Genomic DNA, 27,857 nt, shown 5'->3' with positions numbered 1-27,857 from the left:
GTGACCAGTGAAGGTGTTACTGTACTTATAAAGAACTCTCCTAATTTACTTACTCTTCATGTACACATCACGGGCAGAAGAATACCATATATCCAAAAACATCTTGCAGTTGCTCTTGAAAAAGTTTAGTCAACGAAAATTGTTTACCAGGGGAAGTTTCAAACTACTGGACACAGATCCTATAGAGCTAATACATGGCACAAACCTACTGTCCTTGTGGAGTGAGCCAGGTTTGATGTATGCTACCATTGATGACATTTCATCTGACAATGACAAGCTTTCAGCTGCTGACCTTGACCAGTATCAAAGTCCAGATCCATTTCCTGGCCTCAATGAGTTGATTCGGTCAACTTTTGCCTCCTACTACTAACTGTATTCTCACACATTTAGAGTATTTTGCTACCTGACTTGCAACATTGTATATATATATACCAGTCACCAGTATCTGAAGGAGAGCTAAACCCAGTTGTATGTATATACATGCATATGACTATGTACCTATTTTTCTGCATTTAACAGTGTTTGGTGTTATGTATCCAACTCCCTGCTTCACAGTTCTTGCAGATCCCTAATGAGATAGAACTAGAGCAGTGTAGTAGTCCCATTTTGTCTGGTGGTTTGGACACTTGTGTGCTAAAATACTAGTCCAGTACAACCTTAAAAAAAGATTACCACCCTGGAAAGTACCACTGCTAACATTAGTGTTAACCTTGTATTATATTCATGTAGTAATTTCTGTGTTATTACACATACCAAACAGCACAAAACATTAACTTCAAACCCTATCAATGATATTTATATGTATTGTGTGTTATTGTAGTGCAGTCCTTGGATTACTGGTAATCATCTGGAACAGGAAACATCATGATTACTTCCCCTTTAACTTCAATAATCATACCTAGGCTATTTCTATCGTTTATATCCTTGCTATGATCTTGATTGTCTTCTTTCCCTTGATCGTGATCTTGATCGCTTCCTGTCTCTGTCACGATCTCTATACAAATAGGGAGAAATGATTATTGAACAAGCAAAATACTTCACAGAAAGGACATACCTCCTTCTGTCATCTCTGTAATCTCTGCTGCTTCTACTGTCTCTATCCCTTGACCTGTCTCTCTCCCTTGATCTGCTCCTTCTATTATCCCTGCGTCAATCTTTGTCTTGTGATCGACTACGCCTTCGTCTCTCTCGTGATCTGCTACGGCTTCGCCTTTTTTCCTCCCTTGAGTCACTTTTCTCTTTGTTCAACCGTCTCTCTTCTAGCCTTTCTCGCCGAGTTTTGGCCTTTTCCTCAACCTGTGCCTATATTGATACAAACACAACAACCTTGACACATGCTGTTGTAAAAGGTGACAAAGTTCTACATGACAGCAGATGCAATAAAAGAGTTCTCTGACTCGTTAGTCCACCAACTCAAGCATAAATACACTATTACACTAAGCTGTTCTATACATACATGTAGCAGAGACTACCCCACCTCTAATGCTTTGATCTTGTCCCTGATGGTCACATAGCCCATGTGCAGTTTACCACCAAAGTGATCTGCCAGTCTACAGGAGCACAAATACATGGTAAGAACCTCCCTTTAACAATGCAGGGTTGCATATATATATATATATATATATATAAAGACAAAACCATCCCAATGGAATATACATAAAACTATATAGCACAAGACATTTGGTATTTCACACCTCATCCCCAAACTAACACTACCGTATACCCAGAAATTTTAGCAGTACGTAATTTTCACGGTTTTCATGGTTAGTAAAACTACCATGAAATTTTATCACGTGAAAATTATGTGTGTCCTACAAACTTCAACTCACCTTACTAATAAATTAATGTGGCTCCTGGTGTGTAATAGTGTTGTAGGCATATGTGGACTCCATACATTCCCGATTGTAAAGTGGGCGTAGCTCGCGAACGAAGCTGGCCTACTGCAAGACTATAAACTACCGGTATGCCTCGTACAGAGATTACCGCTACTGTGCTACTTGGTTCAGACGTGCTTTAGCAATCTGTATGATGATTGAAGTAAATATAAATGTAGACCCTTCGTAGCTATGTGTTAAAGAACAAAAATGTTTAAAATGAGCAACAGCAATCCGTGAAATTTACAACGCAAAAATTGTGGGCTAAGAAGCGTCAGTGAAATTTAAAATGTGAAAATCATGACTAAGAACATAACCGTGAAATATACATACCACGAAAATTTCTGGGTATACAGTATTTAAATATACTAGTGTATTAATTTAAAGTGAAGTAGATATCTAAGTGATAAAAAAAAGTGAAAAAAGAATTACAGCATAACTTGGTGAAAAAATCCCTACATTGGCATGTTATAACAATCATTTTGTTCAATGCCAAAGTAAGGATTTTCCCATTGAGCTATGCTGTAATACCAGAATTCATCTCTCTATTAATAATTGTGACGTGCTGAGCAAAAAAAAACTGGCCATTTTTGTAAAATTCTGTTTTGCTATAAAAACGTATTGAAATAAACTGGGTAAAAAATACACATGCTACATATAAATTTTACACATGTTCTAATCGCTTTGGTATATACTGAAACAAAGCTCAAATCAATAAAACCTATTCACCACTATAGATCCTCCTGTTCATTGGGAGTTGAAAAAAAACTTTTGTTTCGTGTTCATACAGCATACGGTACGTGAGCTATGGGCGCTTATTTACGATGCGATAGAAATAAAGTTTACTGTCGTCATTTAATTGTTGAAATGGCCTTCTTCTTTGTCCACACGGAAAATACTACTATACCTTGATCAATGTGCCAATTTATGGTGAACAGATTAAGCCAAACCCCATTGTGAGTTATGATCAATTAAATAAGCACCTGTATTTTATTAGCAGTATTGTTGCTGTATAAATGTTTATTCATCATGGCCATGCACTGCTTCCAGCCTTGCAACTGTGGTCAGGCAGGCAAAAATTTGAGTTTGGGTGATTTTCATTTTTTTTTTCTATATCTGGCTGTTTTCTTGTCTTTAATGCTGTATTTGAATTAGATGGACTAATATTATTCCATAAAGGTGATTTTTGTCACGCAAGATGTTTCTAGGATGATTTTAAAGGTGGCACATGGCATTTTTGGGGGTTCCTACTTAAACAGTACTACCATGCTCACAATTTTGTTTACATAATGCATTGTATATGTTGTGTGTCAATGACATGACATTGAAGGCTTAAGGACAACACATCACACACTAAAAAAAGTCCAACAACATTTTATGCTATAGTTAAAGCACTGCTGCACACGTGTACGGAAAAATACAGCACGAGGGTGTGTGTTGAGAGGTTAATACAGCACGAGGCAAAGCCAAGTGCTGTATTGCCTAGACACATTCCCAGAATGCTGTATTTTTCGTACACTCAAGCATAGGCAGTGCTTTAAGTGATACTTTCTGGATATCCTTCCTGGATGTCTTGCTTGAAGTGATTTTCTTGAGTACCTGAATCGCTTCAATTTTCAGTGATCAAACTATCAGTAAGTTGTCAAATAATCTATTTGTAGTTGTAGAACAAACTGGTAGGATTTTAGTTTGGCTAGTTCAAGCATTTGACAGTATCACACATGTCATCCATCATGCTGTCTGTGTGGGGTTGTTGCTTGACTTTTGGCAATCGGACTATTAAAGTGTTCATGTAACTACTCACAGAACAAACTGGTAGGATTAGTTTTTGTGATTTACAATGTCATGGACGTGATCAATCGTGCTGTCCCGAGTGGGGTTGTATTCCTCACATAAATTTATACTATCACTTGAATTAATAAATTAACACACAGCATATTGTACTTTTGTTTCATAATGTAATTAAAATTGAACGTAATTATGTTGCTATGCATCGCTAAGGAAGAGTAACTTCATAACTGTTTTATATTTTGTCTATCATGTTTTCATACACAAATTTCCTCACGGTTGCTCTTAGTTTTCGTTGAGGTTCACGTACAAAGGGGACACGTGCCCTTTCAACTCAAAAAGATATGTCATTACTGGTAGCTTACAAGGCCTGCTATATATTTTCAGTTGTTATACAACAGCACGTAGGCTATCCCATACTGAGCCTTCTTGCACACATGAACAGACATACTGAAACACACATGGTTTTCGCCATACCAATTTTAGGAAACCCAGGCCTATGCTCACAGCCGGTGGTCAGCTATGGATGCAAAAAACTAAAAAGATGGTTGCCAAAACACTTTTGCATGAAAAAGGTGATGAAGAGGTCTGAGCAAAGGGAAAAAACTCAGGGCTTGAATTCAACCCTTGGTCATCTCGAAAGTCAAACCCACAGTACTACAAGACCAACCTGGGAAAATATGGTAATATCTGCTAAAATGTCTATTTTGAAAGCGATATTGGTACTAATACTGATTATTATATTGGTGCACCTCTAAACTATAGACATGACGACATGATCAGTACAACCAAAACATAACACAGATGATATCAGCACAACTTACATTTATAAAATGACACTCATACAATTGTTAATATTTATGGCATACATCAGTACAGCAGACCCTGGCTAAAAACAGCTGCAGTCACAAGCAATATTAATAAGTTTGGATAATTCAAACCCATTCATTCATTAAACACCCTAATAGGACGTATATATCTATCACCTGCCATTTTTATTTGGCTTCAAATAAACAAGGGTCTACTGTACTTACTAATACAATACTTCCAAGTCATACCATAAAACTTGCTTAACTTACACACTGTCTTTCTCGTACAGCCCCAGCATGGCCCCACAAACATCACAAGGCCTCAAAATCTGCTCCCTCATTCCCATTATATTACGGGGCAAGCTCTCAAAGTATGCATCCTATATTTTAAGAGAGACAACCCATATCTACACTCACCGCCTATCATTGTCATAAAGACTAAGGAACGCCCCGCACACTTCACAAGCTCGCAGCTGCTGTTGCTGCTGGGCATTAAATGGAACACTATTACGATAGTCATCCTGAGTGAGACAAAATACACAAAGAAGTTTTAAGGCCTGGAAATATTAGACTATCCACCTAAAACACTGTACATTAATGACCCTAATACATTCACAGTACAATTATATGCACCAAGTACCGTAAAGCGGGAAACTTTGGAACAAGAGAATTACATACAATAAATTTAAAAAAAGTTTTAACATAGCAGGGCCAAGCAAAACAATCTTATTGTGACAAATACACTTCTGCTGTCAAGGGTTCTCCAGCCAACCAAATTTCTCCACTTTACGATAGTTTATTTACTGCATATAATCTCCAGCACATTTCTCCAGCAGGGATGAGAGCTTGCGAGTCATTAACTTACTTTAGTTACATTACACCAGCATGACAATAAAATGTGAAAATACAGTGGAAATTACTACGAGTTATCTTATTTTGACGAGACAAAAAATAATAATTAAGGCATTAAAACTCTCCACTGTAATTTCATAGCACATAAACACAACCCAGATATATACACAAAGTTCAACATACCAATGTAAATATCTAGTGATGTGCAATACGACTGAAAGAGCGTATCTGTATCTAACAGCTGTGTAGTCACCGATATGATACAGTACATTTTTCTAAAAGTGTTTTAAGTGCTATGTGGGCTTAATATAACAAGCCTTAAAAGAGTTCAAGAAAGTGGTAAGCAATCCAGCTACACTATTATAGTGCAAAAATACTAGTGCTGAACAATAATATTGATAGTTCGATACTTGCAATCAAAAAATCACTATCACAATATGATAAATACAGCTTAAGAGTTAATAATAGAGGGAGGGCTATTATTAACTCTTGCTATCGCGATATTGCTGTAACCTTACTAGAAACATTGTTACCAAGTTTATTTAACTGTTTTGTAACTCTGCTTGCTTATTCACAAAGCTATAACAAGCCGTGTATTTTTATTGGCCGCCCACGCAATTAGTTGATTGCTTTCGCAAAGGCTTTAGAATTCCACTAAAACTGCTGCTTGAGAAGCTGGCTTAGCCTTTTTATAACTACTTGGCTTGCTTTATCATGGAAAGGTTTGGCTGCAAGGCTACAACAAAAATTGTAGAAATATCGGCCACCCACGCAATTAATTATCTAATTGATGCACTTTCAAGAAAACCAAGCAAATAGTGAATTAATTATGCTTAGCATGCATTGTATACTTGGAACTTGACTGAAGATCATTCAAAGTGCAATTATCGTGATATTATTGTATTGTGAATAGTACTTCAATATCTATCGTGATAGTGAATTTTCTACTATCGTTCTGCACTAAAAAATATAGACTTAAGTTAATAATTATCCCCTTCACCGCTGAATTTTCTGGTGAACCGTACACTATACTACTTAGTTACCATACCTCTAAGTAACCGCTATTCACTAAGGACCTCGACTAGGTTGTTTTTGTTTATGTAAATAAACCACTAAGTAATCACAAGACAACAAAACTGAAAAATACGGTAAAAGCAGCTTAAATAAGTAGTCAGTTACAAATTAAGTTGTTACAGGTGAGTATTACAGTCCATACAACTATTCTAAACAGTCTCCTTACTGAGCAATCGTTTCTTGAGCTGATTTCTTTGAGATTTATCCCAAATCTTGTATCAAGCATGCGTATATGCACATGAGCGAATCACGCCACACTTCAGAAAAACAGCCGATGGTCATCCTTGGCCGTCTTAGCCTATCAATAACAATCCAGTGGAATTCAAAACACGACTATCCACTCGAGGGTTGTCTCTTCTAACAAGAAAAACTTTGTGGTATTATATAACAAACCCGCAATAGTGCGCGAAGGATCCGGTTATCCCAGAAACAGGGACCTCTGTGGGCACACCCGTTTCAGGGTAAGTGCATCATACTATAAAACGCATGATAGAAGTGGTAGTGCATTAGAATTGTATTCGAAGCACCTTTTATAGTGTCAAACCAGATAAATCCGGTTGAAGCGGTGAAAGGGTTAATTATGTAATTAAATGCATGGGCAGCTGATAATTTTCATGGTTTAGTATATACCAACTTTATAACAAGCTTAAAGAGTCTAGGAATTGGTAAACAACTAAGCTACACTGTTTAAATGCACAAACTAAACCTTCACATTTCCGTAATTGTGCAATCAAAATATCGATACATGAGCATGATATTGGTATCGCGATACTGCCAGAGTATCATATGATATTCTGACACATCACTATGTATTGCACACCACTAGTAATATCCACCCATATACAGTGGAACCCCATATAACTTTAACTTGGAAAATGATTTTGACATTTTAGGGGTCTATTAACTAATACAAAAGGGACCATGGACAAATGACTTTAATATCATTTCATGGGAACATTCTTGAGGGGTTTCACTGTATCCAAAATTCTGTGCAAGGTGCTTGCATATAAACAATCAACACAGCTTACTTCAGCTTCTTTCTTCTTTGTCTTTAGTGTTTCAACTTCAGCTAGCACTGCTAGGGACTCATCCACTTTACCCTCAGCACCTGAAAAACATAACAATCAGTAGCTGACTATTTGAAAGTAGCAATAAATCTTCATTCAATGAATAAAGGCTGTTTATGTACTGTATTAAAGCTCAACTTTCTGGGTGTGCGGCCGGTAACTGAAACCAGGTGAGAGAGTTCAGAAGGGGCTAGCCTACATGCTGTAACAGGCATATAACAATTGAAAAATATTATCAGGCTTTGTAAGCTGTTATCTTCTTGAGTTGACAGAGGGCGTATGCATTATCCTCTTTGTATGTGAATGAAAATTAAGAGTAGCCATGAGGCTTTGTGTAGAGAATTGGCATATGAATACATGATAGACACACTGAAGATACTTATGTGCATTATTTGTACTTTATAGTCATTTGCTCGAGTTACACTTCCTTAGCGCTGCATAGCAACGTAATTGACGAAATATTAAATAAATTACAATACCTTTAATTTTAATGTACTGCAAGTACTGTACGGAGAGAAAGTTTGGAGGAGGAAAAATTTGGCGAATAAAGCAAAATATCATTGTTGGCGAAATAAAATTTGGCGAATTGTTAGCAAAGCACACGCCTTATTTAATTAGTTGAATTACTAATTGCTGTGTCTGAAGTGAGAGCTCGGAGTACCATGCCTCTTCGGCGCCTGGAGTCATCTATCATCTAAAAGGTAATACTTTATAATAGACATGCAGTAGATCTACACCCTCTGGAATAGTGAATATCGTACTTAATACGGTAGGACTTGCTACTCGTCACGCCCGTTTCAAGGTGAGGCTCAGTGAGGACACCACATGTACAGTAGCTACCTAGTGTCTAGTGAAGTAGCCGAGGTAGGCTTGGCTCTAGCGTGATGCCTGGCCCAGTAGCCCTTGATCGAGCAGAAAATTGATTAGTTCGGGGCTTGGTTTGCTATTTTCTTCATCTGCAAAATATTTGGATGGGGAAAATTCGGCGAATTCATGGTCATTCGGCGAATTCATGGTCATTCGGCGAATTCATGGTCATTCGCCAAATTTTCCCTCCATACAGTATTGTTATGAAAAAGGCAAGAAACAAAGCCATAGCATGCAGTGTGTTTATTTACAAAGAGTTGATAAATTTAATTCAAGGGATAGTATTTACTGGGCGCCTGGATTTTAGAAGTAGCACAGCATCACTTGTTTCAATAAAACTCCAAGGAGAGTTCAATATTGTTGAACAACCATTGGCTATTTTGAAGATGTGAAAACTGCAGCACTAAACAGCAATAATGGTCTTCCTTGAACACTGTGAAAAACAAACTTCTAGACAACACTGACCACCATTTACCACACAACGACAAAGAGGTACTTACCCAATGCTTCTGATTTGGCTACTTGCTCTCCTATCTGAATACCCAGCTCATGTACAACCTGGGCCTATTGAAACAATAAGAATACATCTATTTAATCTCTATGGTACACAATGAAAACCAATTATATGTTGTTATACATGTAGACTAACTATACAATACCAAGAATTACAAACAAAAACTCAAATAACAAACCTTAGCTTCTAATTCTGGATTCTTTTCCTGCATCTCAAGACGCTTTTTAGCCAGCTCAATCTTTCTTTCATTGTCTTTAATAAATGACTGCAGATACTGTAAAATCTGGTAACAAAAAAATGACAATAAACCAGAGGAAAAATAATAGTAACACCTTACCTCTTCTTCATATTCATAATCACGTTTAGTAGTAGCCTTCTCATATTCTGAACGTAGAGCAAGTGAATGGATTTTATTACACTCACCCAAATCAGCACGCTGTTGATGAAAGACAGTCCATAACAATATGAAAGCTTATAGTCATTCACAACTCACCGTATTCGTGAAGAGATCATTGATGCAAATATCCAACAAGAATGGTCTGCACACTTCCTTGTCAGTGAACTTCAAGTTGGAATGTTCATTCCCTCCTGTTAACAAAAACAATGTACACTGGGCACTAAATAGAACAGAACAATAACTCATTGTAAACTAGCTTCAATGTTAAGACAGTGACATATTAAAAGCCTAGCTTGTTCAAGAGCCACAAATCTCTATACCGTTGATTAATAATCAACTCACTTTCAAAGAGACAACTTTATCAATACCATATCAGTCAGAACTACACCCATACACTGCACACACAAACAATACACATGAACGCTCTTTGCTGTTTCATAACTCACGCGGTGCCCTCGCAAACAATAACTTACGTTACAGCAAAACAAAACGGTTAAATGTCTGTGCGACAACCCATGCAATTCCACATCTGTATCACCATAAAACAAAAAGCATATTACAAAAGCGGTAACCACATTGTTAATACATTACACTTAAGAGGATGATAATCTAACGCTAAAACATTTCTGGTTCAAGTACAAAACAACAGAACGTTTAGAGCGCACAGACTGCACAAAGTGTTTGCGTCCTTACCGTCCCGATCTTGGCCCATTAACTGGTCCAGCATCTTCCTCATCTGATCTTGGGCGGTCATTTTCCCAAGGCCTCTCCGCTACTTCTTCCTCGACAATTTTCCGCCAACGAGGACCGGATCACGTGCTAAGAATTGCGTGTTTATTAGAATAAAATATAGTAGATATGCATTAATTAGAGTAATATAAAGATGAGTTGGTTTGACATCGCCAAAAACGCGTTATCCACAGCCCAGCGATCCATTGATAAGGTACTAGAGATAGAAGAAGGCAATGGTAAACAACAAGATAGTAAAGGTCGGACTAACACCACGGGTAAGAAGAATATGTCATGTTTCCTCTTATTTTATGTGTTACGACCTCAAAATTTCGTCTGGCCTAATAGGGAGTAATCAGCCCACTAGTAAAGAAGTCGTAGATGATACTGGTAGTAATGACAATTCATTCTGGTCATTGTACAAACCTAATACACACTCCACACCAAAGACTGGTGCTAGTCATTCTACTGCTAGTTCAGATTTTATGAGCTTTGATGAAGACTCACAGTGGGATGCTTATTTTAGCACTCCACAGCCTGCTAGTTTACCAAGAACTGCTCCAAAGAAGGCCAAAGGAAAGACAGTACAGAAACATAATGAAAGCCCCCATGTGGTAGAGAGCTCTGAGGTAACGAAGAGTTTACCATCTCCTGGTGTTAGAGTTGCAAAATCTGGTCCCCTAAAACTGGGCTCACCCAAGAGCAAGAGTGATACTAAACCGACTCAGTCTGCGGTACATGAAAAGAAACCAAGTCTACATTCAGACCATACTTCACAAGCCACCCCACAGTTAGCATCCAGTACTAATGATGACTCTTCTATAGTATCCTCATCCAGCATGCATGAAAATATTACATCACAAGCTCTTAATCAGCTAGAACATATTGTTAGTCACAGTGGAACGCTAGAACCAGTGTCCTCTAGTGAGCAGTTAGTAGAACCAAAGAGTACAGGAAGTGATGCCATATTACCATCAAGTAGTACTGATGATGTGGCTGGCAAGCAAGATAGTCAGCTGATAGCTTCAACTAATGTCGCTCAAGATGAAGCAGTGGCTATTTTACCTGTCACGTCCAGTGAAGCACCAGATAGCAGTCAGTTATCAAACACTAGTAGTCCATCAATTGATTCTTATAATGTAATCACAAGTGATGAGAAAGCTGCTGACATCATTGATAGCAGTGAGAACAAGGAAGCGATTTTATCATCATCAAACACTTCAAGAATTAGAGAGGAAATTGATGCCCCTCAGTCTGGTGAGATATCCAGCACTGCTGAATACATTATAGTGTCCAAAGATAATATAGTAGATGAACTTTTAGATGATGAAAATGTCAGCAAACAATTGACTGAACCAGCACCAGTAGAAACACTTGCTGCAAGTAGTGATGCTCCTGAACCCAGAGACTTGGTAGAAGTTGAAGTGAAATCAAAGGAAGATGTCAGTGATCATAGGAATGATGATCCATCTGTTGATGGTGTAACTCAAACTGTTTCATGCAGTGATGAAGGATCAGCTGATGTACCAGATCATCAAGTTAAGAAATACGAGGAAGAGTTGCAAAACCTGAACAAAGTAAGTTTACTATGTGTGTGTACTGTGTAGTTGCATTAGTTAGTTAGTTTGTGTATGTACCTCTTCCTGGAGGGTAAGAATATCTTTGTTTCATTTCTGTACCATGATGCAAATATGAGTTACATGTGTTTCTTTTCGTTGTGGTAAAACGTGACTTTATTATTGCCATTTCTAAGCTTGAACAGCCTTCTTGTTTGATAGCATGGATATATTTAGGCCAAAAACTGTACCTTGATGAATGTCCCATGAATAGAATGGCACAAGTCCCAACTCTGTAGTCCGTTGCACTCAAGACATTATGATCAATTAAACAAGCACCTGTAATTTTTTTTCATATAGGCATTGTATAAATCGATTAGTTTACTCTCCTTGCTCTCTATCATTATAACTCCGAGAGCTCTTACCAAACTTTAACAGCCGATTGCTTTTTACAACAGAAAAGTCATAAAATAAAGTTCGAGAAAAATGCAAAAAAGTCACATAAATCAATCTCAACATTGCAAATTATAATGGTCATTAATAAAACTGTAGCCTGGTAGTATAGTTAGACCATCGGAGATGGGTGGGTGCACCTACACTGTATCCACAGACCCGCCCCATGCAACTATAACTAGCACAAAATTTGAGTCTGTATTTGGTGACTCTACACAGATTTCGTTAACAAGCTGTAAACTAACTACAGTAGAGTGCACAAAAAACTTTGTGGCATGGACAAAATATTTCATGAACATTCAGAAGGCTTACTTGTCATGAACAGTTGGTGAATTCACGAACTGTTCATCAAGTAAACTAGTGCACACCCGTTGTATGTTCATGAACTATAGTGACTGTTGTTACTAGTCCTGCCAAAGTAAAGGTTGAAAGAAGCAGCTAGGCTGGTTAAATTTGTGGATGATTCATGAACTTAGACTCTATGAATTTCAGAAAAGAGGTAACAGAACTCTAAACAGCTGTGCAGCTATGCAAGTTTAGTCAATTAACAATGTTCATGACAAAGTCGTGAAACATATTTCACGAATGGTTTATGACATATGCTTGGAGTAGTGTTCATGAAAATTCATCTCTTAATTGCAAAGTTTTTTGTGCATCCTACTGTATATACCACACTGGTGTTTAGTGTAGCTTTTTCACTAGTTTTAATGCTCTGCATGAATGATATAGAAGTTAGTCATAAACCCTTTTTTTGATCTTCTTTTGGTTACACAAAGCTCTTTATTTTCCAGTTGAATTGTTCATCCAACTTGCAATTCATCAACAGTGATATGATTTATCCATCAGTTAGCCAGTGCTCTGTGATGACTTAATTCTGTGGGGGGGGTACAGTACTATATAGACTCCTGCAGTATCCTCATTTCAAAGTTATCTTCATCCTCGCCATATCGATTTTGTCATGCTTTAAAAGAAATTAGAGCTAAAATGTAATGAACAAGAAATGCACTACAGCTGCTTATTAGCTATCACTGTTGACATAGAGAAATTTGGATGGGTATATATACCCATCCTTTGGTTATGTCACTGTTGCAGCCGTTTCTTTGCAGCCACTGTATAACATGCTTTGCAAATGAATCTGTTTTTGATGGGTTGTTAATTTTTTTTATGTATGTGAACCCCAAGGTGGGAGTGAAGATGGCTTTGGGGCTTATTTTTCATTTTTTCTGCAACATCAAATCTGTTGTTGCAAATAAATTACGACTGCTATATTAGAGTATATCGATTGTTCACTTATGTATGTTTGATGTAACTTATTGATCTGACTCTATTCCATCACAGATGGTTTGTATCTTGGTAGTTGATTTAACTTGGCAGCCCGCTTCATAAGTAGCTTGGACAGTAGTGGGGTGTCTAATCAAACTTTTGACTGTACTATTTTGATTGTGTGCTTTTGGATATTGAGATCTTTAACAATCCAATTTCCATTAAAGAAGGTTCAGCTTACCCAGTCTCAAGAGAATATTCACTTATGCAGTTTAGGTGGTAGATATTACAACAAATCACACTTTACAACAAATCACACTTGTGTTTGTTATTTTAAAACTGTGCATAACTCTCCTATAATCTGCATGAAAAAATGGTTAGTAAAAATGTGCTGTAGTATGCTCTTACTATCCGAGTTTGAGCTGATTAAATATGCAGGAGTTATTATGAAAAGAGAATGATAAAGTAGAAAAGCACGATGAAAATAGGATGACTTTTAAAGATGTGTATTTCAGTAATTGGCTAAACTAGATATAGGAGATACCCCACCCTTTTACAGCTAAAATGGCACTGCTAAGTCACTGATGCATGAAAATAATTTTGATTGCTCCTGTACAATAATGACTTATCTGCTGGTACATGTTAATGCGAGCAGTTATATGCCAGTCATCCAGACTCTATGGTATACACTGTACCTTGATGCATATAATATTATCAGTAGCTGTATAGTACCTATTGTAATATTATAATAACTATTACAGGAGGTTGCAAGGCTGAATGAGCTGTTAATGGCACGAGAAAATAAATTAGTTGAGTTAAGCAAGAACAACATCAACCTGAGGGAAACTGAAGAAATTCTGAGACAGTAAGTTGTCTTCTGTTTATGCTTACATGCACACAGTCATCCACACAGTATGCTTCATGCATGTATGCATACTGTAAATTAGGAAGTATATTTTTATTGTATTAATGTCAATGAAATACAGTACATCCAATCAAAACATTCGTATCATCACACAACTTCAGCAACAGTATCACTGACATATTGGGATGTATAATTTTTGGGTATCTGTACAAATATGCATAAATTTTATTATCACATCCCACTGACAATAGTTATGTGAATATGAGTTGGTCAGTCCTTTTTCTCATGTGTACAGACACAGCAAGTATGTATATACCCTCTTTTTCTAATGCCAATGTACCCGTGTGTTACCTCTAATAAGAAACATGATCAACTTGGTTATTTATTGCAGGCTGTTTATCTGTTGCTAGGTTACCCATGGCACCTTTAGGAGCAAAGCATAACAACAACTTATAGTTTATAGCTTGATTATTCAGTACAAATCAGCAGGGCTTGTTCGTAAACCCTATGTGACCAGCTCACAAAGCCTCACACCTAACAAACATGTACAAATTATTATGACTACTTCGTTACTTTTTGTGCGATGTACCACCTTAACTAGAATTTCTTTCATATATATGTAGTCCATGTCTGCAATGTTTAGATGCAAAAAATTGAGAGCCATGAGAATGTTCATACATGTGAGTCAGCACATACTATAACTTCTATAAGGTTTGAAACATGTTTACTAGTGTCTGTTGTTGTGTTCATGACAACTCAGTCAGAACATGGTGGCATGTGCACTGATAACAATGCATTATTATTAAATTACGATGACTGTAATTTGATAATTTGAACCAATACCTGCAGTTAGCAAATACGTTACACCTGTGCATCATAGCCTTCAGCTGCTTCATATGGTATAGTGATGTTGTGATCAAATTGCACTGTAGGTTTATAGTTTGCTCATTAGAATTAAACCTTATACTTTTGTAGATGTGTATGAATTACATAGTTATTTATGTACAATAGATAGGAATGGTTAAGTAAAGTTTCAGCCCTAGAAGCTGAGAGCTATCGAAGCTACGCTACAAAGTGGTGACAACAGAAAGATCAATTTGTTCAGTGATAATATGGAAAGGCATTTAATTAATTGGTTGTAGTTTACGAATGCAGTCTTGTATGGAGATGTAACTTACACCATCATGCTCCCCACAAACAGGCGAATCCATTGGTGGATAAGTCATGTCTTACAGGTCCTTCCTATGACTAGGGCAACTTTGAGAAAAAGATGAGAGCTAATGAACCACATGTCAAATGCAAACTAAAATAAGGCTCTTATCTTCTGTCTCCTTGGTAGTACTGACATGAAACAAAGGAGTTTTGAACTGCAGAATACGATGATACCAAGGTTTTTGCTATTAGCACCATAAAAATGAATTTACAGAAGTTTTTTTTGTAATTTATATTTCATCCAATTGTGTTCAATGCATTCTACTGTAAAATTAGACAACTACAGATTCTTGCAGATCCGGTCACCTAAGTTAACCAAAGTCTAACACACCTTCAAGTTTGCACATTGTATATAATCTGTCCCCAAGAGCAATTACACACTTGGGTTTCTGTACAAAGCATCAGGTTAAATTCACCAAATGCAACCTGTGTTTTTTTTGCTTTAATGATGAATACATAGATTCCATTAAACAACATAGTGGCTTTACTGTAGCTCTGTGTTGCATTACTTGTATGTATGGTTGTAGCTGTTCTAGTACAGTATATGTATAATGAAACAAAATTGTAACTTGGTAGATTTCTCATATATTCAATAGCTTCCCTAGTTATCTATGTCATGTCACTGGAGATGTTGCAGGTGTTTCCTGTGTAATAGTAGAATGTACTTGTGTTAAAACTGTAAAAATTGACTGGTTGACTGATCAGATCTCAGGATGTTTTGTGCAACAGGTACAGACATATTTTTATGATTCCTTTTACTACTTAATATTGTAAATCACACTTCTCAACTACACACCGTACATATCATATGTACAAGAAAAGTAGGTACTATTGTAAACATCAAAGGAAATAGTTTACTTGTTTGGTACACATTACACAATTCTGATATTTTATTACATCCAGTTAACCACTCAGTTACGTTGTTCCGGCTAGGATGGCAATTTCATACCCCTAATTTGTGTAGTATACGTGTAGTGTGCATACATGCAAATGTGCCATATATGTACACGTGTGTACATGTATGCAAGTGTCTGCATGCACACTTGTGCTATGATCATGTTCCACACCGTATCACTATTATAATCTAGTCAACTACAACAAGCTGAAGATAACCTACAAGCTGACCAAACTGGTACTGAGGAGTTGAAGACTGAGTTCACCCAAAGGATTGCCACATCAGAGAAGAAACTTCAAGCAGTAATAAAGGTAAACTGCATGTGTTCGTTTCACACCAGATGAGGGTGACTTGTTTTATGGTGTTGTACAATATAATTGGTTATCATGATAAATTTCTATATTGTGATTACTAAATAATTTTTCTTTTATTATTTATTTATTTTATTGATTAATACTTTACAGGACTGTACAGAATTAAACTTAAAAAGCGTAATTATTCAATTACAGACCTGAAGGTATATCATATCATGATACATGATGGTGTAGCACTAATAGTTTATTGGAAAATGATGTTTAAGACAGTACTAAAAGAACCCGTTCTCTTTACTAGGGACTTATTCCAGTGTGTTATGTTTGTGTTATATACATGCTACTTTTGTCAGTAATTTATTACCATGTATTCATGCTGATTATTGTGTTCAATTTTTTTTGTGAGAAATCATTTACAATAAACCACCTCTCGAAATTAGCCCGCTATGCAGGCACACTAGGCATATCATAAGTTGATTGTGGCTTGTTATTGTTACTAGGAGAGAGACAGCTTAAAGAATCAAGTACAAGTGTTACAGCAGGACCAGTAAGTGATGCTTGTGAGTATTGGGTCAAGCTGTTCTGTTACCATAGTGAAAACATTTTTCCAGAATTATTTAAATGCAGACTAAAACTTGGTGTGTTAATTCTAAATTTGCAGTAGAATAATTAATTCACTTAAAGCATACATGTAGGCTTCTTCCCAAACTATACCAGATAGATCTCAAATTGTGCACACCCAACGACTTCCGTCTTTACATGCCTGAGTATTAACACCTATGAGCCGTGAAGAATATGTGACTTTAGATTACAATTACTACAATTAGGTTGTATTGCTTCTGTTTTGCCACTGAATATATTACCAGCAATAATTAAAGTTTTAATGTCTAATTTTACATACAATACAAAAGTCTGTGGACAGACCCACAGGCTCACATATCGGCGCATGCACATATCTGCACACACTTACACACTGTAGGTTATCAGTGGAAGTTTTTACCTTCACGAAGTTGTTTTTCATTTAACATAGGAAGACTTCAGCTGAGAAGCAGCTAGCTGAAGAACTGTCGTCAGCCAAAGAACAAGTTACTGGTCTTCTTGAGGAAGGTAACTAAGCTTCATGCACGCTTGTTCCTTTTCTAAGTATTATTAAATAATAACTATTGGCTTCCCTCAAAGGGTTAAGTACATACATATATGCATGCAATGTATGTAGTAAGGCTGTCGGTTTTAGTGGTTTTAATTTCCTCCCTTAACAGGTGAGCGATTATCTAAACAGCAGCTACAGAGTAATAACATCATTAAGAAACTAAAAGCAAAGGACAAAGAATCTGAGAAACTCATTGCTTCACTGAGGTACAGTAACATCTATCAATCATACGTACAGTATATAGTACTCTTCAGACCACATCCCTATGGTGTAGTGCTACATATGATTTTGTAACCAAAGATGGCACTTGAAATAGGCATTGTAACTGTGAAGTCCTTTTGTCAGTGAGAAGTGTGCATTACAATTTAGTGTTTACACAATGTGTTAGGTGGCTGAAAGAGGCTACAATTTAATTTTGCATTAGAATACTTTATATCGATACCAGGAGCTCATAATTGCCGCAAGTCGGCACTTGTAAGCTCCTGTCGATACTGAGGTGTCACATGAGATATTTGATGATATGCGACCAACCTTCTCTGAATACTCTTAGCTGTACAAATTTCATAGTTTCAGGAGTCGATAATTCTATTACAGAATATTGCCAGTGTGTATAGTAGTGCTTGCAGTATTAATTTAATGTGCGGAGTGAGGTAGTGTAGTGTGTGTACATACTGATTACATATTGCACACTCCTGGAATCACTACCAATTTCATGTATTGCTTCACTACAGGCAGCAGGTGTCTGAAAATGAAGCAGAAATTGAGAAATTATCTGAAGCCCTCAAAAAAAAAGACGAGAAAGAGAAGAAATATCAAGGTATGTTGTTATGTTCATGTTAGTGTTGATGTGTGTGTAGGTAAGTAGTTTTTTAGCAAGTGTAATGTTGTATGTAACTTTATAACTGTCTCCCTCTCTAGAGTCCATGGCACAGTTGAATACTATTGCTGAACAGCAAGCAAAAGAGTTAACCACATATAAGGTGTGTTTAATAAGGACATGTACACATGCATACGTACACGTATGCGCACACACACACACACACACACACACACACACACACACACACACACACACACACACACACACACACACACACACACACACACACACACACACACACACACATACATGTACACACACACATACAAACACACACACACACACACACACACATACAAACACACACACACACACACACACACACACACACACACACACACACACACACACACATACAAACACACACACACATACACACACACATACAAACACACACACACACACACACATACACACACACATACAAACACACACACACACACACAAACACACACACAGATATACAGACCCACAGACACACACACATGTGCATGCGCATGCATCACAGATGTACACACACACTTACTACAGACACCTGCACACACTCCTCTCCACTACCATAAAAGTCATGTAGAGCTGCATGAAGAAGCTCAAGGCAGTGTCTCTAGCTTTGTACTTGTGAACAGTTAGTCCTCCTTTATTACGGAACCAACAGTGACACAGTGAACAGTTAATAGCTCCCTGTTGTCTTCAACTGGCAGTGATCTTTCTTCCAAACACTTGTGTCGTTTTAGATTACCAGGTTGTTCTTTGACAGTATACTCTGTTGTCCACTGCTAAGGTAAGTACATTTTCTGTGATGTCACAATTGATTGGATTGATTCAGATCATGACAGTTACGTACAGCAAGACCACTCTTACTCCCCTCAGGCAGTGCACTGTTGTTGGTAGTGCAGTGGCTTCAATCTCTCCTTGTCTTGCCTTATCCTGCTCCCTACGGAAAGTTCTGCTGCGTATCGTATGCTTCACTGTTAGCAAAGCTGCTCTTGATAGATATTGACTGTTGCATACCGTTTCATTGTACAGGTTGTCCCATTGATCCCTGAAGTGCCGAGGTGTACCAAGTATCCAATAGTGCAGTCATTTGAAGGTCTGTATTTACAACATCTCTTGATCATTTTTGTGACTGGTCCTGCCATTTAAATGATGTTCTCTTGGGGGTCCTGTGGTCTCCCATTTTTGCTAAATGCCCCAGCTAGTCCACTAGTATGCTTCTCAGTGATGGTCTCAAAATCACCCCATATCTGATAAAGTGATATTCTACTCCATTATTTGTTTCTGCTTATACACCAATGGTGAAAATGGTTTAGACAAGCAGTGTCACTTGTACGGTGTCCAACACTCCCCTCCACACAATTGTGTACATACCCGATAAACATGTCTCTTGAGGGTAACTGACAGAGATCTGGTGTGAAAAACTGCATGGTGTAGTGCACTAAATACTATGGATGCAGCAGCTCTTGCATGCACACACACACACACACACACACACACACACACACACACACACACACACACACACACACACACACACACACACACACACACACACACACACACACACACACACACACACACAATTAAACACACACAATTAAACACACACAATTAAACACACACAAACCAATAATTACTACATGTAAATTTTTCAGACTGAATGTGAGACATTGACAGACAAGGCAAGAGGTTTACAAACCAACCTGGACAATGCTTACAAGTAAGATGGTCACCTACAGTTATGTTCATTGCATAACTTGTAACAGGGAAATGGGAGAACTTCACAAGACTAATGCATTATCCCAGAATGCAGCTCAAGTACGTATATCCATTACAGTAATACAATGTATTGCAAGTGATGTAGTATATGTTTCCAGTTTAGCAAATCACTTCCTATGGTCTAGGTATACGTAGTATACAGTTGAACCTTACCCTGAAAAAAGTGGACACATTGACATTTAGGACACATATATACACATGTTTTGCCCCTAAAATCAGGACATCTTTTCAATAAGGATACTTCATCATGGTTACAAGGTGTCCAGAGTGGCACTCCACTGTATCTATTGTGTATTTCACTGTAGGAAGCTACACTTAGTGCTGAGATAGCTGCTAAAGAACAGCTCAAGACGGTACTGGAACAACACAAGATGGAAGCCAGACGAGAACAAGAGGCACTAACGATGCAGGTATGTACTATTGTGGTTTCATCCTGCTTATAAAACTCAGTGCATTTGCTGGTATGACACATTCAGTGTTTGCTGTAAATTAGTAAAAGTGTTAGTGTAGTGTTGTTGGTGTTGTTTAGTTGGCTGAACTACAAATGAGCCTCAACAGAAGTGAACATCAAACAAACTGGAAGGAAGAACACTTCAAACAAGAAATTTCTGATTTACAACAGGTAAATATTGTGTGTATAGTGTTGTGGTGTTCATATACCTGTACATGTATGATTCAAGTGTACACAACATGTGTATATCAGTACTTTTGTTTCTTTAGAGGTTACAAGAAGCAGAAACCAGAAATCAAGAGCTCACCCAGAGTGTATCTCAAGGTAGAGTACTTTCATGTGAAACTTTCATATACCCAGTTAGATGACTCTTACTGTGGTTTTGTTTTTTCAATAGCTACAAGACCACTACTTCGTCAAATTGACAACCTTCAGTCGGTGCACAATGCACAGACCATCAATTGGGAACGTGTTGAGGAGAGTCTGAGTGAAAAACTTGGTAAGGAATATTTGTACATGCTCTACCTAGTATCCAGAGTTTATGAACTGTTCTTGGTCAAGAAACACCCTTTGCAACAACATGTTCCCATTGTCCCTTCTTTTCTGTTAAACTGTTGTTGTTGTTTTTTAGTTTCCCTCCAGTCACAGTTAAACATGGCAGTTGCTAGGGAACATGCAGCTCTGGAGAAGGAGCATGTGATCCAGTCAAAACAAACAGGACTGGAGACACAATTGACTAACACCAAGCAAGCAAAAGCACAACTACTGGCCACACTTGAGATGGAGAAGGCAAGGGCTGAAGCAGTACAAGAGGAACTGGAGAGGTATCCAAATAGTGTAAATGTAATTTGTACACATGATGAATATCAGTTATACATGTACTAGTATATTGTACATATATGTGTGTAGTAATGTATTGGGTTTTATTAGTGTTACATGACTGTTACATCATATCATATGTTAAACCACAGGGAACGTGCAAAACACAACAGTCTTAAGAGTTCCTATACTCAAACACTGACCGATGCCAGAAAGGAAAAAGTTAGTACAATTCTGTTGAATACAATCAAGAGTTCATAATATATATATTATGAACTCCTGATACAATGTAGTTTGTGACAGTTTGTTGATGTGTGATATTGTGAAAATGTTCCTCATGCTTGTGAAGACTTCTAAAGTTGCATAATCTGTCCGGCCATATTAGAGGAAGTCTGAGTTTATGTAGTTCCTTTTTCTCTGTATGTAGTTCTTTTGTAGCAGTGCTCTATTTGATTAACAAACACTTGTGTGCAGTAGTGTGGCTTTCTCATATAATTTGTTGCTCAATAAAAGCTTCTCATTAACTTAATGTGTCTGGTCCTTTCAGGAGAATGGTATCACAGTTCCTTTTTTCCTGTATGCAAATCATGCACCAGAATATTGACAGTAACAGGAAAATAGTTAATTTTAGCCTACACAGACTATTTGTGACCCTCTGAGTGAAAACTGGAAAAATTCTTTTGAGATAAACTGGATAAAATATATGCATGCTACATAAAAATTTTATGCACGTAGTAAGAAAATCTTTGTTTCGTGTTTGTACAGCGTATGGTACGTGAGCTATGGGCACTCATGTATGATGCGGTAGATATAAAGTTTACTGTCATAATTTAATTGTTGAAATGGCCTTCTTACGGAGACACACAGGGAAATCCCATTTTCGTACTTTGTTTCAATCGTGAGTTATGATCGATTAAGCAAGCACCTGTAATTTAGTTGCTGTATTGTTGCTGTATTTTTGCTGTCCAAATTGAGTTTATGCCTGTCCCAACTGTCTACTAGCGCTATAATGCAAGACTTTTCATCACAAAAGGCTGAAACTTTGGCTGTCCACTCCTTTGTTACTATAGATAACAGAGAAGCAATAAAATGGAATTTTGAGTAATTTGCTAAAACAGCCTTTTACTCAGTGAGTGACATTTGATTAATGATCACCTGTGTGTATCAGTAGTGCTATTTTATGGTGTCTGGCTTCATAGAAACCATACTGTAATTTCAACTATGTGTTTGTGTTCTTACTTGATAGGAAGCACTTCAGAGACAACTTGAATATGAAAGAATCCAGTCTGAGAATGAAATGAAGAGGTTAATGGAAGAAGTAGCTCAAGAGAAGGTTCTAACTATACATATTATAATGGTTATTTATGAATTCTTTGTTTTTGATACAGGAACGAGAGAGACTTGCTAGTATTGATAAGACACAATCAGAATTGTCAAGAACATCAAGTAATGGTAGTTTTCAAGTAAGTGTTATTTAGATAAGCGTGCCTGGCTTACATTATGTTACATTATGACATCCCTTGAATGCTTTGTAACCTTTGCTTTTATCATGTTTTGTGGTGGTGCTATAATAGGACCCCTTATTACCCATGACAAAATATCCTAATAGAGTAATCAGTGATTGTTCTATTAGAGTAGTTATGAATACGTTTTCACTACTGTAAACAAGCATAGCTACCTTTTAGTATCTAGTTGAAACATCTCCTCCATACAGTACACATTATTGTTGTTGTAGGGTAGTGTTTATGATCGGTCAGTATCAATGGATGGTTACTCTACTGGACTGGGAGATAGTATCCTCAGGGGATCACTGACATCAGCTTCAACTGTCGATCGACTACAATCAACTTTAAAACAAAGAGAAGGAGAACTCCACAATATACAAGTGTGTAGATTGTACCCATGAGTATACCCTTGTACTTATTGTAGTAGTGTGTTAGTGACTTACTGTTTTCATTTATTTCAGGAATTGGTGACCTCATTGGAAAGATCTCGAGAGTCACTAGCGAATGATTTAGCCAACACTTCAGCTCAAGTGCAGTCCTTACAGGAAGAACTGAAGATACTTCCAATTGTGAGGGATAATTTACAAGTGAGTAGATGACAACTGTATGCTCTATTATTAGAGTGTTTGATCACTTCACTTAATGCAGTGAAATCTTATGTAAACGACCCTCCGTAAAGAGGACACTGTACATCTAACCCCTCTATAAAGGACAGTTTCTGAGGTCCCTATAGACCTGTACCAGTATAATTTTATTATTTTACCTCTGAAAAACAACAACATCCTTATTAATTCTTGGTCTTTAATGTGGTACAATTTCATTAGCAACAGTTGGTCCTAAAGTGTCTGTTATCATACAGTACGATAGTACTGTATAGTGGGGACAACGAAGGTGTGGGCGTGGCCTGTGATATAATATAACCCAAAAAACCTGCCTCGATTTTTCCTCACAACATCATGACAGTATTGGTTGGGCCCAAAAGTGTCTTCAGAAATGTTTCTGTCAAGTTGCTACAGAATTTTAAATATATATATATTCATCGGAATTTTCTACTGCCTGCCTGCCTGACGCCTTCATTCAAGCATAGCAGAAAACTGGCTACCCTGATTCTTTAACAGAAACGTTTCTAGTTTGCTTAAGAAAAACCTTTGGTATATTGATAAACGTACAATGAGTGCGCTATTGTGTTACCTTTTATCCTTCTTTACCATGGCCATCAGTCAAGGTTCTCTGCTGATAGTGTTAATAGACTACAGTAGGGCTTCCATCTACAGGTGTACATTGCATCAAACTATTCGAATACACATGGCATTGCAACAAACTGTTTGAGCACACGTGGCTCAGTTGTTTTCGAAGTTGGCAGTTGATATTGTAATGGTAATGTTTCAACAGGATTCCACTCAGTGAAACACTGATATCGTTCAGTGAGAGTGACTTGTTCAATATCACAGTGAACTAGACATGTGTAGGTGAATATAGTTTAGTGATTTGCAAGTGTATGTTGTTTTCCAGCAAAGTTAACTGGCAAAGTAGCTTGTGTTTCTAAATGCCGAGCTAAACGCATTTCTTTGCTGTGACCAACACTATGTTTAGTTACATGAATCCAACTTACTACAGTTAACAATTTATATAGTGGTTATAGTGGTGTGTTATGCTAGTTGATTGCTTGCATCATATATAGTACTGTGATTAACTCTATAATAATGTTGTGACTGGTTTCCAGGGTACTTAGTAGTCATGAGCTTGCAAAAAAAATTTAAGAACAAGTATAAGAAAAAATTAGGAATTTTAAATTACAGCGTATAGTACCAGTGGCGTAGCTACACCCCCCCTGGGACCTGTGCCCCACCATCAGCTTTCCAGGCCCCATCGTCAGTAAATGTTGTAACTCATGTGATCTGACGTGACGATCTCTCACAATGATATCTCGTAGCTTTTCATATGAATATCACCACTGAATGTACGATTTCATTGTTGTTTCACCACAAATAACATAAATAGACAAGGTAAACTTAAAATTCCATTCAATGCACACCATCACGTGATCACGAGTTCAAATGTAAGCAAGTCGGAGGGAAGCTATCACTACGTGAGAATAGTGATTATATCAAGTCAAGGTGACAACACACTACTCTATAATGGAGGTGTTGAGTGAGGTGTTCGTCTTGATATAGAAGATTTGCAAGTTGTTAAGGATATATTCCTTTTAATGCCTGCTGCAAAAAGGATTATGAATACTGAGCTGATAATGATGCTAATGGTATGCCTAAAACGATGGTAATGATCGGAATTATACTAAGAAGATTGGTGAGGCTCGTGCACTCGGTGTATACATTCCTTTTAATGCCCACTATGGTTTAGTGAATCGTCAGTGGTGCTGAGCTGATAATACAAGTTGCTATCTGATTAAAGATTAGATCAAGAATTAATCCATAAGAGCTGTGGAAGAATGAATTGGGTAAAGTTGCATGCTGATCGTGCAATAACGTAGGGTGTAGTGTCAATTAGCTGCAGAAACAGCAGTGTATAGCAGTAATTTAGCTAGCTAGGCACACCCATGCACTTTAATAAGCTTTCTATATAAATGTATCCACAGTAAGATGGAGTGTATTTATAATTGCATGGGTGGAGTTGATACGAAGGAGTGCCCCACCTAGGCCCTACCATCACTAAGAGTCTAGCTATGCCACTGTATAGTACTGCAATAAAAAGCACTGAAACAAGCTAGATTGGAGTAATATGTAGTGTCCAAATAAAACAATAATAAGTGAATATCCCTACTGTGCATTTTGAATGTAGCACGGTAGGGATATTCACTTCCTATTGTTTTATTTGGACATTACGTACTACAATTCAGCTTGTTTCAATGCTTTTTATTGCAGTACTATATACTGTCCCTACTCTAATTTCAAATTCCAAACTTTTTCTTATACTTGTCATATAATTGCTAACACTTCAATACTACTAATCTACTATATAACAACATGCTGTGTCCACACTCAGAAACTACAGAAGAACTATGATGCATTGTTACTAATGTATGGGGAGAAAGCTGAGGAAGCAGAGGAGCTCAAGTTAGACTTGTTAGATGTCAAGGCCATGTACAGATCACAGGTGATCATCCTGCTATATGTTATGTGTGGAGGAGAGTGTTATTTATCAGTGGTACTGTTGTTATTGTTACAGATTGAAGAGCTACTGAACAAACAAAGATGATAACTGATCAGTTACTACAATTGTACTGTGTATCAGTGTACTGTAATTTGTGTATGAAATGAATTACTTTTCTTATTGTACATGGACAACAATTTTGCGTTATCATGAATTTTATTATTTAAAATTAATTAATACCCATAGCCATTTGATCTTGTCAGTTTGTGTGCACAACACTACATGGATGTTGGTTGCATGGAATCCAGATGGTAACCTGAGTTTTACAAAAGCAATTTGCACAAGTGGCCTTGCAAACTTTACTCCATTATGTATGATATTATATGTGACCAGACTTGCGAAAAGGGGTTTTTCCACACACGCATCCAGTTTATCAACTTTGACAATCTATAACTTGAGATTTAAAAAAGCTATTGACTTGAAATTTTGGTCGTGAGCACCAACACAGCACAGTATTTAGAATATTTGAATAATGATTGTACTATTTATGGTGCCTTTAGCTTCATAGAAATCATACTGTGATATCAACTACATGCTTGATTTCTTACTTGATAGGGAAGTATTTCAGAGACAACTTGAATATGAAAGAATCCAGTTTGAGAATGAAATGAAGAGGTTAATGGAAGAAGTAGCTCAAGAGAAGGTTCTTACTATACATATTACACTCAGTCTTGATTCAATTTAGGAACGAGTGAGACCTGCGATAAGACACAGTCAGGATTATCAAGAACTTTAAGTAATGGTAGTTTTCAAGTAAGTGTTTATTTAGATAAGCATGCCTGGCTTACATTATGAAATTTTTAATGTTTTGTACAGTGCTGGTGCAAGTTAGCCATCCATTGCAAGCATGCAGACTGACTTACCTCGCGGCCGAATCACACCTCAGTGTATGTTGTAGGTGATATCTTCTGTACATATGCTCTGGCACTGACTATTCAGTTCCACCAATAAAGTGAATCAAACCATATAGATATAAGTATCTTATGATCAAACAAGTTGCTACATGTGCAGTCATGGGTGCACGCGGGGAAGAAAGGCAGATATTGCATGAAGCCTTTTATGGGCCACCTTGCTTGGTTTAAGGAAGGGTATAGCTTATTTATCTCTGAATGACATTTGGAACCTTTACATCCACAATTTCTTTCTCTGCTGCCCCTGTGGGCATGCAGTGCCGGACCACATCGAATTCACATGTGTAGCTAGGCCCGGACTGCTTTTGGTCAGGGGGCGGACCAATTTTGGATACCAAAACTGGTCCGACCAGACCAAATTTGGTCAACTAAAATCGGTCCAGCTGGACCAGTTTTGATATTCAAAGTTGGTCCGGCAGGACAGTTTTTACCCAGACCGATTCTTCTGTGACAGTTTGTCCAAACCACTTGATACTGGCCTGCATTTGAACAGATGAGCAGTGAAATGAAGCATTATAAGATACTTATATGGGAAAGTACCATCAAGTGAAATTGGTAATGCTGTCTAGTAGGGCTGAAACAAATACTAATACTTGGAGAGTACTCGTTAAGGATTTGGTACTCGGATAGTGAAATTGGTGCTTGAGTACTCGTTAAGATCACATGAC

At 37.4% G+C, this 27,857-nt stretch overlaps 2 protein-coding genes across 2 annotated transcripts; one reads left to right on the top strand and one right to left on the bottom strand.

The window, feature by feature from the left end:
• Positions 1 to 710: 710 nt before the first annotated feature.
• LOC136250960 (putative RNA-binding protein Luc7-like 1) lies at positions 711 to 10,092 on the bottom strand. Its single transcript, XM_066043316.1, has 11 exons — positions 9,936 to 10,092; positions 9,339 to 9,433; positions 9,183 to 9,281; positions 9,024 to 9,128; positions 8,832 to 8,895; positions 7,426 to 7,505; positions 4,742 to 4,851; positions 1,478 to 1,550; positions 1,055 to 1,302; positions 899 to 994; positions 711 to 847 (listed from the first exon to the last, which is right to left on the bottom strand). Exons 1-9 carry the CDS (start codon positions 9,994 to 9,996, stop codon positions 1,150 to 1,152), a joined length of 840 nt encoding a protein of 279 aa, XP_065899388.1. The 5' UTR covers positions 9,997 to 10,092; the 3' UTR covers positions 711 to 847; positions 899 to 994; positions 1,055 to 1,149.
• Positions 10,080 to 26,463, top strand: LOC136250959 (TATA element modulatory factor-like). Its single transcript, XM_066043315.1, has 23 exons — positions 10,080 to 10,249; positions 10,320 to 11,548; positions 14,005 to 14,108; positions 16,409 to 16,526; positions 17,027 to 17,073; positions 17,557 to 17,633; positions 17,786 to 17,882; positions 18,408 to 18,493; positions 18,595 to 18,656; positions 20,209 to 20,273; positions 20,320 to 20,371; positions 20,638 to 20,742; positions 20,862 to 20,954; positions 21,053 to 21,107; positions 21,181 to 21,282; positions 21,415 to 21,607; positions 21,755 to 21,824; positions 22,849 to 22,935; positions 22,991 to 23,065; positions 23,338 to 23,487; positions 23,569 to 23,694; positions 26,111 to 26,221; positions 26,294 to 26,463. The coding sequence occupies exons 1-23, from the start codon at positions 10,126 to 10,128 to the stop codon at positions 26,321 to 26,323; spliced, it is 3,258 nt and encodes a 1,085-aa protein (XP_065899387.1). The 5' UTR covers positions 10,080 to 10,125; the 3' UTR covers positions 26,324 to 26,463.
• The last annotated feature ends 1,394 nt before the right edge of the window (positions 26,464 to 27,857 follow it).

The sequence above is a fragment of the Dysidea avara genome, chromosome 3, assembly GCF_963678975.1.
Source record: "Dysidea avara chromosome 3, odDysAvar1.4, whole genome shotgun sequence".
NCBI lineage: Eukaryota > Metazoa > Porifera > Demospongiae > Dictyoceratida > Dysideidae > Dysidea > Dysidea avara.
Note: the sequence above shows the minus strand (reverse complement) of the source record. Positions and strands in the feature narration are given on the sequence as shown.